We start from the raw sequence: 18,798 nt of genomic DNA, 5'->3' as shown, positions 1-18,798 counted from the left end.
ATAAGAAAACAATTTTTTGTGTGTAAAGCTTCATGCTATATTACATTTACAGTTAAACATGGTGAAACTGGTGAATTAAGATATAGTCAATACAAATATGAATTATATACAATTTATATTAGTTTCTTACAAACACTTTAAAAATAAACAGGGCAATATCAACTTTATTGATTAAAACTAGCAACAGTGCAGATTTCATATGTGCTGTATGTAAAAAGTAGATAAATATTAAGTGTGGAACAGTAAAACCTAATTATGTTAACAGAACAATTTAATATAAAAACAGAAATATTAACATGGGTATCATTCTAATATAGAAAACATTGCATAAAATATTCTCAAGTTAATTCTTAAAAAGACAAAACTTATTTTCATATAGCATAAAATATTAAAATATGTGAATAAATGTCATGTGAATAAATATCCTCATACCAGTTTGGTCTGGAAACAATGGCAAGTGCTCATAGTCCTCATTGATCTACAGCTGTGAAATGAGGATGTCACCATACGGCTCGTCCTGTTGCACTGTGACCTGTCCTGCAACTATTTCCTCTGTAAACACAAGACGAGACAAGATACTGGAAGAGCATATCTGTCCGGCTGATTGTACTTTGCAATATTAAGCACTGGGGAGAATTTGAATGCCTTTATTTTGTTAATTGTGGTGTTCAGTCTCACACCATTTTTTGCAGCTAGCAGGTGAGGAGGATCATGGGTAGACAGATAGCAGCTGAAGTGGTACGGGGTGGCATATGTCACCTACAGTATACCTGACAAGTCTAATTCTTTCTCCCTTTAAGTCTTTGTATATTTTAGTTGAAAATAAATTTGATTTTGGTAGGTGGGCTACAAGTCAATCATCCCTCTGAGAACAGTCCCAGTGTTCACAAATTTTTACAGCAAAAATCTCAATTTCATAATTTCTTTTCATTGATTTTGTCTTCACTGAGCATTATAGAATGGTAAATCCTCTGCCATAATCTTACCTCAAACTAATCCTACTGAGTTCTCACAGTATAGACCAATAGCTTTAACGGCTCAGTTGATGAAGGTTTTTGAGAGCTTGGTTTTCAATTATATTAAGCAGTTATTGTGTGCTGCTGAGGATAAACTGCAGTTCGCTTACAAAACTGGTGTTGGGGTTGATGATGCAATTATCTATCTTTTATATAAATCTCTAAGTCATTTTTTTTAATCACATTTTTAGTCTTTTCTAGTGCATTCAACACTATCCAGCCTGCATTACTCAAGAATAAATGAGTAAATGCTGGATTACACCAGAGTATGGTCAGTTGGTTAATGGACTACCTCTCAAATAGACCACAGTGTGTAAGGATGCATAACTGTGTGTCCCAAGGAGTTACATGTAGCACTGGTGTTCCTCAAGGAACGATTTTAGCTCCGTTTTTATTTACTTTTTATACAACTCCAAAAAATGTAATCTCCAGAAATTTTCAGATGATTCTGCAATTTTTGGCTGTATAAAGGAGCATGAGGAGAGTGAATACAGGGAGCTTTTAAAGAGTTTTGTGGACTGGTGTTAAACGAATGGTCTTAGGCTTAATGCTAGTAAGACCAAGGAAACTGTGGTTGATTTTAGTAGATATCCTCACAAAGTGGTGCCAGTGAATATCAGAAATTGAGATTGTCACATCATATAAGTACCTGGGTGTATATTTGAATAACAAGCTTGATTGGTCTGACAATACAGTACAGGTTTATAAGGGTCAGAGTCGCATTCATGTATTAAGGCGACTGAGATCCTTTGGAGTGTGTCAGGCACTGTTGAAGACCTTTTATGATTCTGTGCTATCATCTGTGATCTTGTATGCTGTCACCTGCTGGGGAGGGGGATTGCTAGAGAAGGAGAAGAATAAACTCAATAAGCTGATAAAAAAGGCAGGTTCTGTGATGGGTTGTGTGTTGCCCACTATTGATGTGATAGCACAGGATCGAATGACTGATAAATTGGTCAGTATAATAAAGCAAGATTGTCATCCTCTTCATGGAACAGTTCAAGCATGTGTGAGTACTTTTAGCTCAAAATTAATTCAGCCCCAATGCCATAAGGAACGATATAAAAAGTCATTTTTACCAACAGCCATTAGGTTAATCAAAGTCATATTAGATGACTGATGTAGTATTTTAAATGGTACTTGTATAACATGGTGTAGAGTCTACTTTGATGCTTGAAACAAGGGGGGCTGTATGAAATATTGTATTGTGCAGTATCTTTTTCTCTTTTATTGATTTATTGTGGTGAGCTGCTGTGACGTGAATTTCCTTTTGGGACTAATAAAGTTAATCAAATCAAATCAAATGTATTTCATAGGGTCCTAAAAATGGTATTTTTGCTAAGGGTTTAATACAGTGCTGTTAAATTTATGTTGAATTATTTCAGTAAATAAGATGAGCTTTATACAATTAATACAATTTAATTTAGCCCTTGAAACAGAGTCCAGAGAAATTGAAACGGAAAGAAAAAAAAACCCCAGAATTTGGGAATATTTGTTTTACTATACAACTTATGATCAGTAACAGTATCGAACTGACTGAACTCACACTACTGGATGAGAACAAAAACAAAACGTGAACTAAATTGAGAAAATGTCTTATTTAGAGCTGCTTTATACTTGAATCACAATTGTTTCATGACTGATGAACTCTACAACATTGATACGGTTATTGAACTGAACTGAATCAATACTGAACTGACCGGAGTTGAATAATGACACAATTGCCTTCTGTAGAGCGGCTTCTCAGTTCAATTGAGTTCGCTTCATAACTAATGAACTATGCAACAGTGACACTCTTACTGAACTGAATTAAATCAAACTGAGCTGAATAAAAGAAATCTGATTTACAGCTGAAATTGTATTTGTTTCATAACTGAAGAACTTTCCAACATAAATACAGTTATTTTCCTGTTTATTATTTTCAGCAGTACCTTAATTGTTCCTCGATATCCTTTGTAATATCTTCCATCTCTGGGACCCTCTATTCTGGGATCCCCTCTAGGCCGAACTGAATTTCAGGAACAGGGGATCTGAACCCGTGACAGCACACACATACGAAGTCATTATTCAGAGGCACTTAATTATGCAGCAACTGAATGTGAAACTCGCAAGCATCAAACCAGTCGCGTCTGACAGCGACAGCTATTTCTGTCTCTCTTTTAGCATCTCTCCTCTCACCGTCTCATTTTAGGAGTCTCCAGTGGAGAGAAATCCTTGTCTGTCGTCTCCAAAACCACCAGAGAGGCTGCAAATTCATTGAAATATGAACATTCAGTTTGTAAATGTAGCAGCTAAATTATTATTCTCTTTCTTTCCCTTCCTTCAAAACACACCACAACAACTATCGAAAAAAGTTATTCTACGAATACAGTATGTGCTAATGTTTTACCTGGGGTTTCTTGCTGGAAGAGGCCAGACTCCAACATTTCTCTGGGAATCTACACTGTAAAAAATGATTGTGATTTTAACGGTAAAAAACTGTGAAAATGCTACGGTAAAAACCTGTTACATGGTTAACGGAAAGTTCCTGTAAAATTTACAGGGAAAAACCGTAAACTGACGTTCCCAGAATTCCCTGCATTCCATTTCAAATTCTGTTTGAATTTGACGTTTTTTCTTTGAAATAACTATGTTTCTTCTTAGTTTTTTCTTATCGGTTATGTTTATTAGGGTTGTATGTTACATCTAATGTTGTTAAATTAATGTTTATAGCATATTTCAGTTTAAGGAGTCTCCCCATGATGGTGTTTAGTGCTTGTGTGAATGACACTGTGCACCTTCTGTATATTCTATTGTTCAAAAGTTGCTTGTGATGGGCTTTGGCTCATCATATGACTTTCTCATCATCACCTGCATTTGGTGGTTATCAGTGTATTACAAAGGAACAAAACAGATTTCAGTACTTTAATAGGTTGGTATATTAAGATTATATCAGTTAAAGAAATTACGGTATTTAATTGTAAATTTAAGTTTAAAACCGTAAAACCTAAAACGTTGCTACCGTATTTTTTACGATAGAATTCTGGTAACCACAGCTGCCAGTTTTTTACCGTAAATTTTACGGATTTGTTTTTACAGTAGTAAGGATGTAGGACAAAAAAATCAGTCACTAAAACACTCAAAAATTATGCAGGCCTGCAAAATTTAAGGTTTTTGTATTTTGAATTGCATATACAATTTCCATCCATTTGGGTTACACAGTTTTAATAAATTAATAAACTTCACGTGATGCACATTTGTCAGTCATACATAAAATACATAAAAAGAAGAGGTAAGATTTCTGTTCTTAAAAATATGCTATTAGCTGTTTGCATTTCATTTAAGTAATCATATTTTCAGAATGTATTTATATAAATTGTTTTAAATCAACATAAATCTGTTCATATTGAAAAGTTATTCAGTTAAATAAGTATGAACATGGTTAAAATATGGCAATAGTCAGTTGGATTTATTGCTGACACACACACACACACACACACACATATATATATATATAGTTATTGTGTATTTAAAATATATTCTGTTTATTGGTACTAATACAGAAATCTAAGTCTAAATGTCTAAATGGATGGAAATTTTATATGCAATTCAAATACATAAATCCTAAATTTATGCCTATTTTTTTAGTGTATTTACAATTTTTGGGCCCACTTTATATTTGATGTCAATGTACTTAATTATAAAAATTAATAAAAACAATAATAAAATCAATCGAAACAAAATACCTACTACAGATAATGTATTTGTTTGCCTGCATGTTATGTGATTATTAACAAATATCAGCGAGCTGGGAACATTCCAATATGCTGTTAAATTATACAAACATTACAGTAAAAACTCAGGGGGGCTTCGAGTAAACATTTGAGGTCAAAAAGGTTCAGCTGACAAATAAGTTTGTTCATTTTAATGTAAGGTATTACTCATGTCTGTATGGGACGAGTTAGAGCTCAGGATGTGGGACACATGCTATGAATGGTAACCTCTTTTGAGCTAAGCTCTCTCTCCTCCTCTCTCTGTCCTGGTTCTCCTCAGCTACAGGAACCTCCCCGCGCTGCCGGGACGGTGGGATGGGCCTCAGCACTGCGGCCTGTTTCCACAGCGCCAGGATTTCAGGCGGAAAGCCTGTGTAAGCATAACACTTCACTGTCAAAACCATGACGTTTAGCTTAAGCTCTGGACTGTATAAAGGGGTAAAGCAAAGGCTGCTTCAGTGAACATCATGGAAACTCATGAAATATCCATATATGTCATATTTGACCCCAAAAGCAATACACTTTTTTTTTTGCTTTTAATAAAATGTTTAACAATTCTTTTTATTGCAGTTTTTTTAACTCCTTTCATATGTATGTGTATAAATCTTTATGTGCATATGTACATCTATTTCATAATGCAATTTATTGTAGCGTATTTTAAAATGTAATATATTCCTGTGATACATTTTCATGGATTCTCTGATGAAAAGACAGTTCAAAAGAACAGCATTTATTTAAAATAGAAAATATCTTTACTTTTTTTTTTTTTTTTACATTTCTTTACAATGGTCATATATACTGTATATTTGTCTCTTTGCAAATTACAGGTTTTATTTTTCATTATGAATTTGGGGTGAAATATGACCAACTTACTCATGCAAGGGTTCTCGAGTAGTTCTTTAGCACCCTTCTTTTCGAACGGTTTGACAAGCGATGCCTAGAAGAAAAAACACGATTTACACCATTTTACTTGTGCACACAAAATAATGCCGACTTGAAGAATACGAATCGTTCTACTTACCAAAGGCCTGGTCTCTGTCTGCACGTCATCAATCCGGGCCCTCATTTCCTCTTGAGAGATCTGTGTCTTTTCATCAATGAAGAGCAGCTGTCTCCTCCTCTTCCTTCGCTCTGTAGGGGATTCAGGCTGACAGAGGGACACACGGGGCTTGATGACAAATGTGGCAAATGCTTCGATCGTTGCAGGATGAAGGCAGACCTCAAAACGTAACACACCTCAAGATCAGGGCTCCACTCTCTCACTGCCCTCTCTTCTCTGGGTTCAACACCCATTTTCTCTTCTTCGCTGGGTGGAGGGGACGGTATGGGTATAGACACAGATACAGGGGTCTTTTCTCGTTCTTCTAACACAGGCATTTCCATGGGCAGCCTAAGATACTTGCAGCCATGCTTCAAAACATACCTAACCAGTTTTTTTTTCAACAGGGATGCAGCCCTAACAATAGACTACACAAGGTGAAAAGATTCCGGATTAAAGATTTTGATATCACTTTGATATTTCGTTTACTGAAAGCTTACTTAAAAAAGAAATAAGTGTAAGTCTGAGTGTGATTCTCTAAACGTACAGATCTAAAGAGACTGATGTTGTCAGATCTCTGGCTGTCTCTCGCTCAAGTGCTGCCATCTCTTGCTCTCTTTCATCAGGCATCCTGGGCTCTCTGTCCTCTTCTGTCTCTTTCTCTATTTGCTCTCTTTCCCTGTCTATCTCCAGCTGCCTCTCATCGTCACCTGCAAAAAACCAAGCACTTCTCAAATGTAAGCCTAAAACTCATTTATAATATTTCCATGATATAAAACAAGACAGAAATGGCTGAAACTGATGAAACCACATTAACTGAGCATTTGACTCATTATGAGTGTGTGGGCAAATCCCAGAAAACCTGATGGGATAGTTCACCCAAAAACGAAAATTCGGTCATCATTTGCTCACACTCAGGTTGTTCCAAACCTGTATGAGTTTCTTTCATCTACTGAGCACAAAAGAAGATATATTTTGAAGAATGTCTGTAACCAAATAGTTGATTTTAGCCATTGACTTGCATGAAAAAAACGCAATGGAAGTCAATGGCTACCATCAACAGGTTTGGAACAACCTAAGTGTGAGCAAATGATGACATAATTTTCGTTTTTGGGTGAACTATCCCGTCAGGTTTTCTGTCTATTACAGAAACACAATCAAAATCTCTAAATGCTACAAATTTCATGAACCTTATCAGCTCTAAGGCTGTATTGTAATGCACTTTGTCATCTTAAAAGAGCAAAGATGCAGTCGAAACAGCAAAAACCTTCTTTTGTTACACGCCGTCTTTAGCAAATCAAGGCTAAAGAGTAGCCTATATTAGGGGCATGTCATTAATATCCTTATAAAAGTACACAAGTGAATATTTTTGACCAAAAAATGGTCCCAACCCACAAATGATCATTCAACCTCAAGTTTTAGCACACCAACCTAACAAAAATTCACACTGTCTGTGGTAGACAAGCACCACTCCATACTGCAGCTGAGAGGACAGGTACAGGGAGAAACGTGGACGGGGCAATCCTGATACAGGGGGCGGGACACTGACCAACACGTAATCCATGATGTCACTGCTGTGAAGCACATTGAGAACAACTCCATTAATGTGTTGTTTCCTCACAAGTACTGCATTCCCAATAAGACAAAACCAGTTCATTTTAAGATCCTATATGCCAAATATATCCTGTGAATGGTATTGTGGCGAAATATATGGATGTTGACTGTCCTTCTCATTGTGTGGGATTAAAGATGAGGCACTGATCGATTCATTTTTTCAATGTGACGAAACTCACAACTTTTGGAATAGTTTATATAATAGTTACTTACACTTTGATTCTTCCAGATCCATCAGTTAAGAGATGTAAAACCAATACTTCAGTGAATTACATTGTTAATAAAAAAAAAAAAAAAAAAAAAAAAAAAAAATTATATATATATATATATATATATATATATATATATATATATATATATATATATATATATATTTATATTGTGACGCGTGTCCCGAGCGCTAGTCAGCGTCGCCCTGGAAACGAAGGAGATCTCCTGACGACTCCGGAGCTAATAGGTGCGTTCGACTTCATGCAGCACTTAGCAGACCGATCGGCGGCTGACTTGAAGCAGTGCATGCCGGTTAGAAATTTAGTCCGACTTGAACCGGCGCCGACCACACGTCACTGTCACGTGTGGCATCAAAGTACCGCGATAGCGTTTCGAGAGCAGCCGGTTGACTCAGCCGGCGCAATTTCTCCAGAGCGACTGCAGGAGCGCTGATGACGACACAGCTGTTTCACAATTGGCCAAATTCACCACATGACAACAACGACGTGTATTTCGGGTTTATTCTGACAACTTCAGTCCCACTAATGCTCATATACGGACTTAATTAAATTAACTTTTCATGTCATCTTCATCTCGTAAGTCATGTTTATTAAAAGATTACAATTGTTTTTACTGCAATCACTTTTTTGTTAATTCGTATAGCATAGGTTTATTTTGGACCTTTTTCATACAGACCCTTTACAGTATTAAGCTGCATAACCTATTTAGATAATAATTTTGTTATGGAATAAATCAAATGTCAATCTTACAGACTTTTAATATAATGTGGTCATCATGGATTCTGATTGATACTAATTGTCTAGTTGCTGGGTTCATCCATCTTCACTTGCATGTGATTACTGCCAACAACTCTGGCTGGATGTCAACTTAATACAACATTCAGATCACTTTCATAAACTGGTATAAATCATAATAGAAAGGCAAATAAATTGGGCTTATCCGTAGGCCTGTTCATGGTGTTCACGTATGAATGTCTTACTAAAATGTGCTTACCTAACTGGAGAAATAGTAAAATAAGTAAACAAATATGTAACATCCTAATTCTTTTATCTGTAATGAAAACCACATTTAGTACATACAATTATTATCTTCATAGATTGTTTTTATTAAGTTGCAGTAGCAAAAACACATAATGAATCATACTGCACAAGTCAAATTTTCAATATGTTCTGTTTATTTACTTAAAACTTGTTTCTGTCGTGATGACACCCTTTCAAAATATTACATACATCTTAAAGGTTTATTAAAACAATATTTATTACATTGAACCTTTACTCACTTTCGTTGCTCATTGTGCTCAAGTTCATACAACAATAACGGCATTTCTATAGCTTCCAGTTCGTCTGCAATAAAGCAAGCAAACGCCACGTGATCTGCCATGACTGAGGTAGATCTACGAGATCAAACTACGAGAGCCCCGAAGTGTCCGACTTGACGACTCCGTTTTCAACTCCGCCCCTGACTGCAAGCGGCTACTCTCGTTGACCACCGTCTGTAGCCGTGCTTCAAGTCGAACGCACCTATTGCCTGGCTTTCTTCTCTCCCCAGAAAGCAGCGTGTGACCGGCCTGCCAACCCACGAGAGCACCGCCACAAGTCTTCACGCCTGGGAAAGCGCACGAGGAGACACCTGCAAGCACTTTACGGAGCACGTCACTTATCTCGAAAGCCACTTAGTAAATAAAGCCACCCTCCGGGGACTTGTTATTTTGAACTCCTGTTGTCGTGTGATCCTTCGCCCCGTGACAATATATATATATATATAATTCATAAGCAAATTCTCTGATTTGCTGCCGACCTTTTCACATTAATTGAACGGATGGATTTCTTAATTCTCTTGATTTCAAATGAGAAAAGTGACAGATTCTTGAAATATTATATTTTTTTTGGTAATAGGCCTACACTGATCATTTCCCGCTGTATGTGTTTTAGAATGTTATTCCTTTTTTCTTTTATATTTATTTGTATTTTAATTTTTTTATTTTGCTTGTGAAACTTTACATGCAGATTTGATGTAATTGTATTTCTGTACAGGCTCTATCTGTTCTATATTTATTGTCTGATGCATAATTTTTTTAAACTCCAATAATAAAAACCTGCATTACATTTTATTTAATTAAAGAAAATTTAACCTGATAAATTTTCAAAAAACATTATCACACCTCCTGCCCGAGATGAACCCAATATGGATGATCGTATCGACTGTCTTTCAATTTTATTATGTAGAAAATGGTTCACAAGTTTTCATTGCACAGAAAGGATACAAACCAAGTGCGCTGGACACTGACTTTGAGCAGATCTCTCCGGCTTATCTTTCGTCCTTTAGTGGCCACCAACCTGAAAAATATATGTTTAGTTAGATATTAATAGTTATGCCTCAATTTTAACATTATAGCCTACAGTTTAAAATGGTCAGATCCTATTTATGCATTTTTCATACAGTGAATATCTATAGAAATAACCCAGAACTGACCGACTGATTGAGCACCGTAGGATAGAAAAACACCGTGAACAGTTTAATAAAGACAAGATGAATTTACAGCAAAAGTGGGCCAAAAACTGGAATAGCCTGATTATGAAACAAATGAAATCTCTCAGGTGAAATCCAGAGTTTTGACAGGCAATGGGACTATATAGTAGGTTGCTGTGGGGAAATTAGTTTTGAACGCTCTACCAATCAGTTGTGCTTTACAAACAAGACAAACCAATCTAAGACAAGTCTAGGACGCATTTTATTGGCCTGTCTTGTTTCCATAATAACACACTTTTCAGCATAATGCACATTGAGAAGTAATTCAGTAGGCTCTTTACATAGCAGAATTATTAATAGCAAGTATCAATCATATTCAATCGATCACAGTCTATTACAATATAAAGAAGCAAAATGAGTTATCATATCCTCCTGACTATCAGCTATGGAGTATAGCGATTTCTCTGAGACGGATGTCCTGTACAGAACACATTCAGGGCTTTTCAGAGATACTAAATGATTGGATGTTTCACCATGGTCTTTAAAATTAGCTGACATTAATTTAGTGATCAAGTGTAACACCCTCATAGAAATATGAGGGTGTTAATAATAATATTTTTTTTATTATTATTTAAATCTACTAATTGACTAATTTTCAAATTGTTTGTCATAAATCAACATCTCAGGAAAATGTTATGTGGTTTCAAATCAAAATATGACCTTCTGTTATGAAACAGGACATGGATTTCATACAGGACAGTTAAAGCATGTTTATTACACATTTTGGGAGACACAACAAGTGAATAGAGGAATAATTATTTATCAATATTCCTAAATATGAGATATTATTATGAAAATCTTGCTAATTATTACTCCCATTATTGCACTTACTTGTTCATTCTATTTTGCCCCAAAAACACATTAATATGCAAATTAGATACTGTTTATAGACACATTTTATATAATGGAAAACTTGTTTATGGCCATTTTACACACTTTTTGCATAAAGAAAAAATATTTTATAACATAGTAGAGAATCATCTTTTTTTTCTTCATATTTTTTATATAAAAATTTTAAATTGATAGAACAAAAAACAAAAATCCCATTGATTTTGCTTTTTCATGTCTATTCATGTCTCTTTTTTTTTCTTTTCTTTTTTTTTAAGGACTTTTTAATGTCCGGCAAAAAATTCAATTTTTCTATTTTTTTTCTAAACAATGTAATGACATGACAAAATACTAAATTCACAAAACAGTTTTTTCCTGGCAGTCAGGAGGATGCAATATCTAATCGTCAACAGGCTCTCTGAATACGACATGAAAACAAGTTCGAGTCCTATTTGCTTTTCCACTAGGTTATGAATATTAATTATATTTGCCCAGTAACCTCAGCTGATTGGCTGACGCTGGCAAGTGGGCGTTGCACCGCGGCTGATGGATGATCCAATCATACTACGCTGAAGGCTCGTCTTATGAATATTAATTAGACTAAAGAACGCAAGCGGAAGGTCACTTGCCAGGACCTTATTAATATTCATGAGTGAAGCCTTCGCCATAGTAGGTTTCGGCAAAATACGCGAAGAGAATCGTTTCTCTCATGTACTTCCGGACTGAACCAACCGGAAACCGCCTGCTCACAACTTTTGTCTTCGCTGTAGCACATCGATTAGAAATATCAGACATCATGTCAGGCTCATCAAACATTGTTGCGATGAAGAAAGTCGTTCAGCAGTTGCGCTTCGAGGCAAACATCAACAGAGTAAAGGTTTGTTTCTGTTAGCGGTTTAATTTCTGAGGGAACTGCAGCTAGTGAGTTAGCCGCCGGGTTGAGCTTGGGCGTGGACCTGTAGCCCGTTAGCTTTGTTTCAGTGCCTCTCAGTTGTGTTATTGAAATCATTTTATATTGTAGCGAAGCAGTACTAATATCAATTAAACAAACTGAGCATTATACAGTCTCTGGAAAATAAATGTGATCTATGCCTAGCTAGCTAGAATGAGTAACGTTAGTTTATGTAGACCCTCCCTTATAAGAAACATAGGCAAGAAATACACATTACTCTGCTATTACACCCATTTCCAATGTATTTGCGTGTCTGTTAGTATGATTACGTATTTAGCATTTTAACTGATTGTGTATACAACCCACTTAATATTTCCATTTGTGAGATGTTGTGATGTTTTTATTTAGGTTTCTCAGGCGGCTGCAGAGCTTCAGCAGTTCTGCATTCAGAACGCCCTACAAGATCCCCTGCTGACCGGTGTGTCTTCCAGCACCAACCCCTTCAGGACACAGAAGGTTTGCTCCTTCTTGTGAGGGTCCATGATGCCATTGGTAAGAACGAGTTTCCAAATTGGTTAAAAACTAAACAATATAAAACCGAAACTAACAATTTATGTGTGTCTTCCCAGGCTTTTTCCTGTTCCTGTGACATTTCTGCTGGGAAAAAAAGAAGAAAACCACTGCCATGATGTGTAATTGAAAAAGCAGCAGCACGCAGCTGTCGTCTTGCCAGTTAATACCTCATGCCATAAACACAAAAACAAGAACTGAAAGGATTTGCCGCTCTGGCTGCTTTGTCTGTTATGGTGCATTTCCATTTTAGAAGAAGAATTTTGTTTAATATCTCTGCTTGTCTCCTTCTCACAGCCCTCAGATTTCAGTTTGAAGACCTCAAACTAAAAAGTCTGCCTTAATATGAGAGAAACAACGCTCCAGTTTTGTGGAGGGAAGGCTTTTGTATTTTTGTGTGGCACAGCAGAGGAAACTTAGTAATTTATTGTGCCTTTTTAACATTGTAGTCTATTTCTCTATCTTCTCTGCCTTAGACTTTTTATAACCCAAAATAAACCCATTGATTTCTACATGTCTCTGTTGTTTTATCCTTACTGTAAAGTTTTACTGTAAATTGCTGAGGATATGTTAATAACTTTATAAGCCGAACAGAAGCTACAGTTTTATCACAGTGACATGCAATTCCACTGTGAACATCATATTCAATAATAGACCACTATATCAAACTAAATATATGATATGGTATTGCTTTAGGCCATTGGTCTCAAACTCAATTCCTGGAGGGCCGCAGCTCTGCACAGTTTAGCTCCAAATCACACCTGCTTGGAAGTTTCTAGTGATCCTGAAGACCTTGATTAGCTGGATCAGGTGTGTTTGATTAGGGTTGGAGCTAAACTCTTCAGAGCTGTGGCCCTCCAGGAATTGAGTTTTAGACCAACGCTTTAGGCTTTAATGAGAATTTCTTCATAATGTCATAAAACGGTTATCGTCAGTTTGTTGCAAGCAGTGTGGCATGCTTTACTCCACCTAAAACTATATTTAAATGTATTTTTGTTACATTATTTGGGGTTTACATGGAATATTTGTTCTTACAAATGAACATTTAAAAGATCATTTGTTGCATTGCATGTGAAGTTAAAAAAATCTAAATAGATTTCATAAAGTTCTTAAATATTTTCAATAAGCCTCATATCGTATGCACAGGTGCAGCAACCTCATTGCTTCTAAATATTTTCATGGAACCTAATTGGTCTGAAAGAATAGAAATCAGGTGCACGTGGTTTGGGTGAGTGATTAGGCAGGTAATGCTGGAATAAAAAGCGATCTTCATTAATCTGTTAAAAACGGCGACCTACGTGGTGTTGTGTTTGCATCGTTGATAAGCTGGTTTTTGTGTTTCTGATTTAATTATTTAGCTGGCGAGATGTGGTTAAGTAGGATGTTAACATGGTGTATTGCCGTCTTGTTTATGACGCCCCTGCTCACTGAATGTTATCCTCGTACGTTCCAGCAAGAAGGGCCTTTGGCAAGCCAGCAGCTGTTGAGCAATCAGTATCAGGCCGTGATTCCGCCTAAAACAAACGACCCCGTTCCACAGCGGCGTCAGAAAACTGTGTCCGTGTACTGCCACGAAGATGCGATAGAGGTCGTGATGAACATAGACCTGTTTGCGTCGGGGTTTCCAGTCTATGCTGAGGAGCTGTGGCTGGGTTCCCCATCAGCATCATGTGGAGCTGTGCAAACTGGAGGATCACAGTTGACCATATTTGCTTATTTCAGAGACTGTGGAATCAAACTGTCTGTAAGTTCACATACTACCTGAAGACCTTTTACAGATGGGTGTTCTGCTGAAAAATGTCTTGTCTTAATTCAATTCAAGTTTATTTGTATAGCGCTTTTCACGATACAAACCTGTTTTTATCGGTTTGTGGCCAGTTCCTGCTTTCTGGTGGTTTTCTTCGAGTCTTTGCTTGTCACATAATCTGACTGGAAGACTAGTAGGCAACTAGTTTGGCAGGCCTCAAAGAACGGGGAACCACTTTTAAGTGATGATTGCAAACCATTGGTAAATGGTTCACATGCATGTTTAGTTTTGTTTTCTCAGGTAACTGGAGACTCTGTAGTATATTCAAATGTCGTTGTGTACTCTCCTCTACCATCTCCTGATGGTGTACTTCGCCAGGAAGGTGCAGTTATACCTGTTCAGTGCCAATACCGGAGGTACGCTGACATACCTCAAGATTTCTTCATTTTGGATTAATTTTAGCTTTGACTTTTGTTTTACATCCTCTTAAGGCGGTACAGTGTTGACAGTGCGTCAGTGGAACCCACTTGGATCCCATTTGCTTCCACTGTTTCTGCCACAGATTTTCTGGACTTTCATCTCCGACTGATGAATGGTATAGTATTTAAATATACCACGTTCTGCTTCAGAATTATATAACAGGTTTTTTTTTTTTTTTTTTTTAAAGATGATTGGCAGTATGAGAGAGGCTCAAACATCTATTTCCTTGGGGATGCGATACACCTTCAAGCATCGGTTACCTTGGCCAATCACTTCCCCCTCCTCCTGTATATTGACTGGTGTGTGGCTACACCAACTTATGGCGTGGTTCCTAGCGACATCAAATATTCTTTTGTAGATCATCATGGGTGAGTTTTGTCAGATTCGATTGATTTACTGCGTCTTAGACTTTAAACTCTGGTCCTAAAGTTACCAATACTGGTCCTGTAGTAAAAACGAATAAGTGATCCGAAGGAATGGATAAAGTGTTATGCAAGAACTGTCTGCTGGTCTTGGCACTGAGAAACACTCTACCGGGTTGTTTGTACACTTGAATTGAGCATTTTGAACTTCTGGAAAGGAAGCTCTAATCATGTAGACTGCTTTCAGATGTCTTGCAGACAGTAGGAGTTTGTACTCTCGCTCCAAGTTCTTGCCGAGGAGCCAAGGCAGCAAATTAAACCTGCAACTGGATGCCTTCAGATTCTACAAATTGACCAGCAACTTGGTGAGCAGAAATGAAGGTTAATTGAAAGGATTGTTCACCCAGGAATGAAGGTTGTCAAAGACAGAAACACCTACATGACTTGTGTACAGAATTTGGCCACTCTGAGCGACAGATTTCATAGAAAATAGCATGCCGTATGATAAACGCAGGTTTTTATTTAAGCTTCAGACTTTGATTCCATGTAGTTTGAGGGTATCAGACGTTTGTGGTTTCAAGCTGATTTAAGTTTAATTTATCCTGCATCTCCTAGTAACAAGGCGACCGTTTCTGCCTGAGATTGTGCATGGATTGACTTTAAGTGAATGAGGATCACGCACTACCAGACTTTTAGTGTATGATTCCCAATTTTTCCTCCGTTACCACTTACAAAGTAGAAAGTGTATGATGGCTTTTTTTTTTTCCTATCATGGATCAAAACTATTAGAACCTCCTCTTACAATACCATTGTGTTGGATAGTCATACAGGTTTGGAACAACATGAGGATGAGTAAATTACAATTTTTGGGTTGGCAGACTATTTGTCTGCGTAATGTAACTCTGCAATGCCTCCTGGTTTTATTTGAAACAGGTATTCGTCACATGTAACCTAAAAGCTATCCCTGCTGCGTATCCTGTGAGCTCTCAGAATCGAGCATGTTCTTTTATTGATGGAAGGTAATGACTGGCTTTAAAGTCTCTTGTATAAACCAGTTGCTCTTTATGTAAGATCTCTGTGGATGTTGCAGGTGGCAGTCTGTGGATGGAGGAGACGAGGTGTGTAACACCTGTGAGCCATCCGACCGAGCTGCAGCAGAGCCAGAACCAATCCAGCCTTTCCGCGTCACACTAGCCCCTCCTGTCAAGCAGCCTTATTTGGCCCCAAAACACAGATCGGCCGGTTTCTATGACGTGAGACCTGGTCAGTCATTGGAACCATTTAGAGCTCTCATACATTCAAGGCAATATGCCAGTGGTGTGTCGAAGAGAGGAACAGACTCCAACAAAGGTTTTCAAATTTAATCTTTCGTTCTTCAACTGCTTTTAATTTGTTACATTGCACTTAAACGCCCTTCTCCTTTTATAACAGACTGGAGCAAGCTTGCCACATTAGGTCCTTTGTTTCTGATCCCAAAGCAAGAAACCATAACCCAATCAACTAGGTACCTGCAGTCCGGCCCAGCTGAGGTCCCCTCTGCATCTGTCGCTGAGGTGGAGCTCTTATTCAACTCGACCGAGACGAGTGCCGTGATGGATGAGCTGGAGTTTAAAACCGATCAAGAGACCGAACGCTTCAGTCCATTAGAGAAGGGCCTGTTCCTTAATGCTTCTGATCTTTTCAGTTCAGAAGAGGGGAGCGGGTTTGAACAGTGACCCTCCGCACAAGGAAAAAAAATGGAAAACCACAACTTGACCTTTTTCTAAAAAAAATAAATAAAAACGTTTTAGAACCTCTCATCTTGGTCCTTGTCATTACTGCAGATGCTGTGGTCACAGAGCATGTTTATGCATTAAAATTCATGCATCTCAAATGAAGTTTGTTTGACTTAAATCACACCGCGTTCTTTATTTCCTGACACATTAATATATTCATGATTTATAACCAAGTAACATTTGGTGCCTTTTAGGTTTTTTTTTTTTGTTTTTTTTAAATAATGTAGAACTTCTTTATATACTTTACAGCATATGTTAAATACATTCAATAAATTCATGTTAATATTTAGACCCTTTTATGGTTCCTTATAACTCAACTTCCCATTCTGAACAACTAGTATGAACTTTTTTTTTTTTTTTTTTTTGTCAGCGTGGTTAACAGCTTGCACTGTATGGGCATTTTTCGTTACAGACAAAAGAATTTTATCTTGGTTACTATAATGAATTCATTTATAACCCAAGTAGTTTAGTATCTTTTAGTACTTTTTCTCAGTTCACATGTTATAAATTATCCAAATTTAGTAGCATTGTATACATAACCTTCCATAAAGAGTGGTTAATAAGTTACCGTGTGCACTGCTACTTCATTGACATAACCGATTTTGATCTTATATACTTCACAGTCTCTTTGATGTTGTCCTCGGGTGTCTTTTTCACCAGGTGTGCCATTCGTCTGAAGCCGTCCACCAAACCCGCTCCAGTCAGCGCCGAACACGGCTGAATGAACCAGTCTCGTTCACTGCAACTCTTTCTCAGGTTAAACTGCTCTGTGATCTCTGTTACCGTTGCAGCTCCTTCAATATCTTGCTTGTTGGCTAGAACCACTACCGGGAGTCCCCTGAGGTGGTCACTCTTTAAGGTCTGTTCCAGCACACTCTTGGACTCGTCCAGGCGCTTAATATCAGAAGAGTCCACAACAAACACAATTCCAGCTGTGTCCTGGTAAAAGTTCCTCCAGTGAGCTCGCATCTTAATCTGCCCTCCAACGTCCCACACGGTCAGGAGGATTTTGTCCTTGTTCTTCTTCGCTTCGATCATTTCTACATTGAATCCAATTGTAGGAACCGTGTGGAAGTCCTCATTGTACTTCAGTTTGTAAAGAAGTGTTGATTTTCCAGCTCCGTCAAGCCCTAAGAGGAGGATACGGGCTTCAGGTTTGTGTCTGGATCCTGAATGCCCCATTGTATATGTCAGATGTAGACGAACACCAAAGCTTCTCACTGTGTTCTCAAGAAATGTGAGTTTACTTAAGATGGTGTCTGCGTTACTCAGTGATGTATTATATCTATCTTATCTACATAGTGCTGTATGATTAATGGGTCAAAGTATCACAGGACACCTCCCAAATGATATGCTAAGAATGCCTTGAACGGAGTTCTGCTTAATTTATCTGTCCTGTCTTAATGTACACATTTAAACAAAATATTCCATGATAAAACTAAATTAAAATCTCTTTCATGGATTCCCATGTCACATATGTTCAAAATGGCTAAAGAGCCTAAAGAAACTAAAGAATGTAATTTGACATGAAGTAGGAACTTGAAAATTGAACCCTTGCACAATAAATATATATATATATATATAAATAGATATAAAATAAATAATTATAAGTTCTCAGTTGTCGCCCTGAGACATGTGACTATAAGTTTAAAGAAATGAACCATGGGTTTCCCATTATATTTAACAACTGACCACATGACGTGTGACTGTGATCAGGCAGTAAGTGTCATCATAAATGTCTTGGCAAAACTCTTCAAATAAATCCATCTCAGAAACAAAAAAGTTCAAAGTGCCCCTCAGACATCCAAGAATCCCATCTCTATCCTTCCAGATGCTTCCAGCACTGTTGACATTGTCGTCACCTTTAGAGACCTCAGGATGGATTTCAGGGAAAAACAAGAACAACAACGACCCCAACTTCACATCCACAGGTTCACCTTTGTCTTCCGAGGGTTTCGTCTAT

The 18,798-nt window shown here is 37.3% G+C and overlaps 3 protein-coding genes across 3 annotated transcripts; 1 reads left to right on the top strand and 2 right to left on the bottom strand.

Moving 5' to 3' along the window:
- Window positions 1-18: 18 nt before the first annotated feature.
- LOC306881602 (meiotic recombination protein REC8 homolog) lies at window positions 19-11,020 on the bottom strand (the record flags this gene model as incomplete). Its single annotated transcript, XM_079435773.1, has 11 exons — window positions 19-177; window positions 250-552; window positions 2,948-3,046; window positions 3,195-3,261; window positions 3,406-3,459; window positions 4,997-5,138; window positions 5,790-5,915; window positions 6,001-6,517; window positions 7,239-7,381; window positions 9,920-9,988; window positions 11,013-11,020. 4 exons carry the CDS (start codon window positions 11,018-11,020, stop codon window positions 6,345-6,347), a joined length of 393 nt encoding a protein of 130 aa, XP_079291899.1. The 3' UTR covers window positions 19-177; window positions 250-552; window positions 2,948-3,046; window positions 3,195-3,261; window positions 3,406-3,459; window positions 4,997-5,138; window positions 5,790-5,915; window positions 6,001-6,344.
- A 714-nt stretch (window positions 11,021-11,734) lies between these two features.
- Window positions 11,735-12,983, top strand: LOC306880877 (guanine nucleotide-binding protein G(I)/G(S)/G(O) subunit gamma-5-like). Its single transcript, XM_079434677.1, has 3 exons — window positions 11,735-11,886; window positions 12,310-12,453; window positions 12,531-12,983. The coding sequence occupies exons 1-2, from the start codon at window positions 11,806-11,808 to the stop codon at window positions 12,433-12,435; spliced, it is 207 nt and encodes a 68-aa protein (XP_079290803.1). The 5' UTR covers window positions 11,735-11,805; the 3' UTR covers window positions 12,436-12,453; window positions 12,531-12,983.
- Window positions 12,984-17,414: 4,431 nt separating this feature from the next.
- LOC306880881 (ADP-ribosylation factor-like protein 14) lies at window positions 17,415-18,017 on the bottom strand (the record flags this gene model as incomplete). The annotated part of the gene is made up of 1 exon (XM_079434681.1): window positions 17,415-18,017. One exon carries the CDS (start codon window positions 18,015-18,017, stop codon window positions 17,415-17,417), a length of 603 nt encoding a protein of 200 aa, XP_079290807.1.
- Between the last annotated feature and the right edge of the window lie 781 nt (window positions 18,018-18,798).

Source organism: Barbus barbus (genome assembly GCF_936440315.1).
Source record: "Barbus barbus genome assembly, chromosome: 15".
NCBI classification, from domain to species: Eukaryota; Metazoa; Chordata; class Actinopteri; order Cypriniformes; family Cyprinidae; genus Barbus; species Barbus barbus.
This window is presented reverse-complemented; position numbering and strand designations above follow the sequence as displayed.

Excerpts from the sequence above, each read along its gene's own strand:
- LOC306880877 (XM_079434677.1), top strand. The coding sequence starts at position 11,806 with ATGTCAGGCTCATCAAACATTGTTGCGATGAAGAAAGTCGTTCAGCAG. Across the intron at positions 11,887-12,309 it reads CAAACATCAACAGAGTAAAG|GTTTCTCAGGCGGCTGCAGA; the intron begins GTTTGTTTCTGT and ends GTTTTTATTTAG.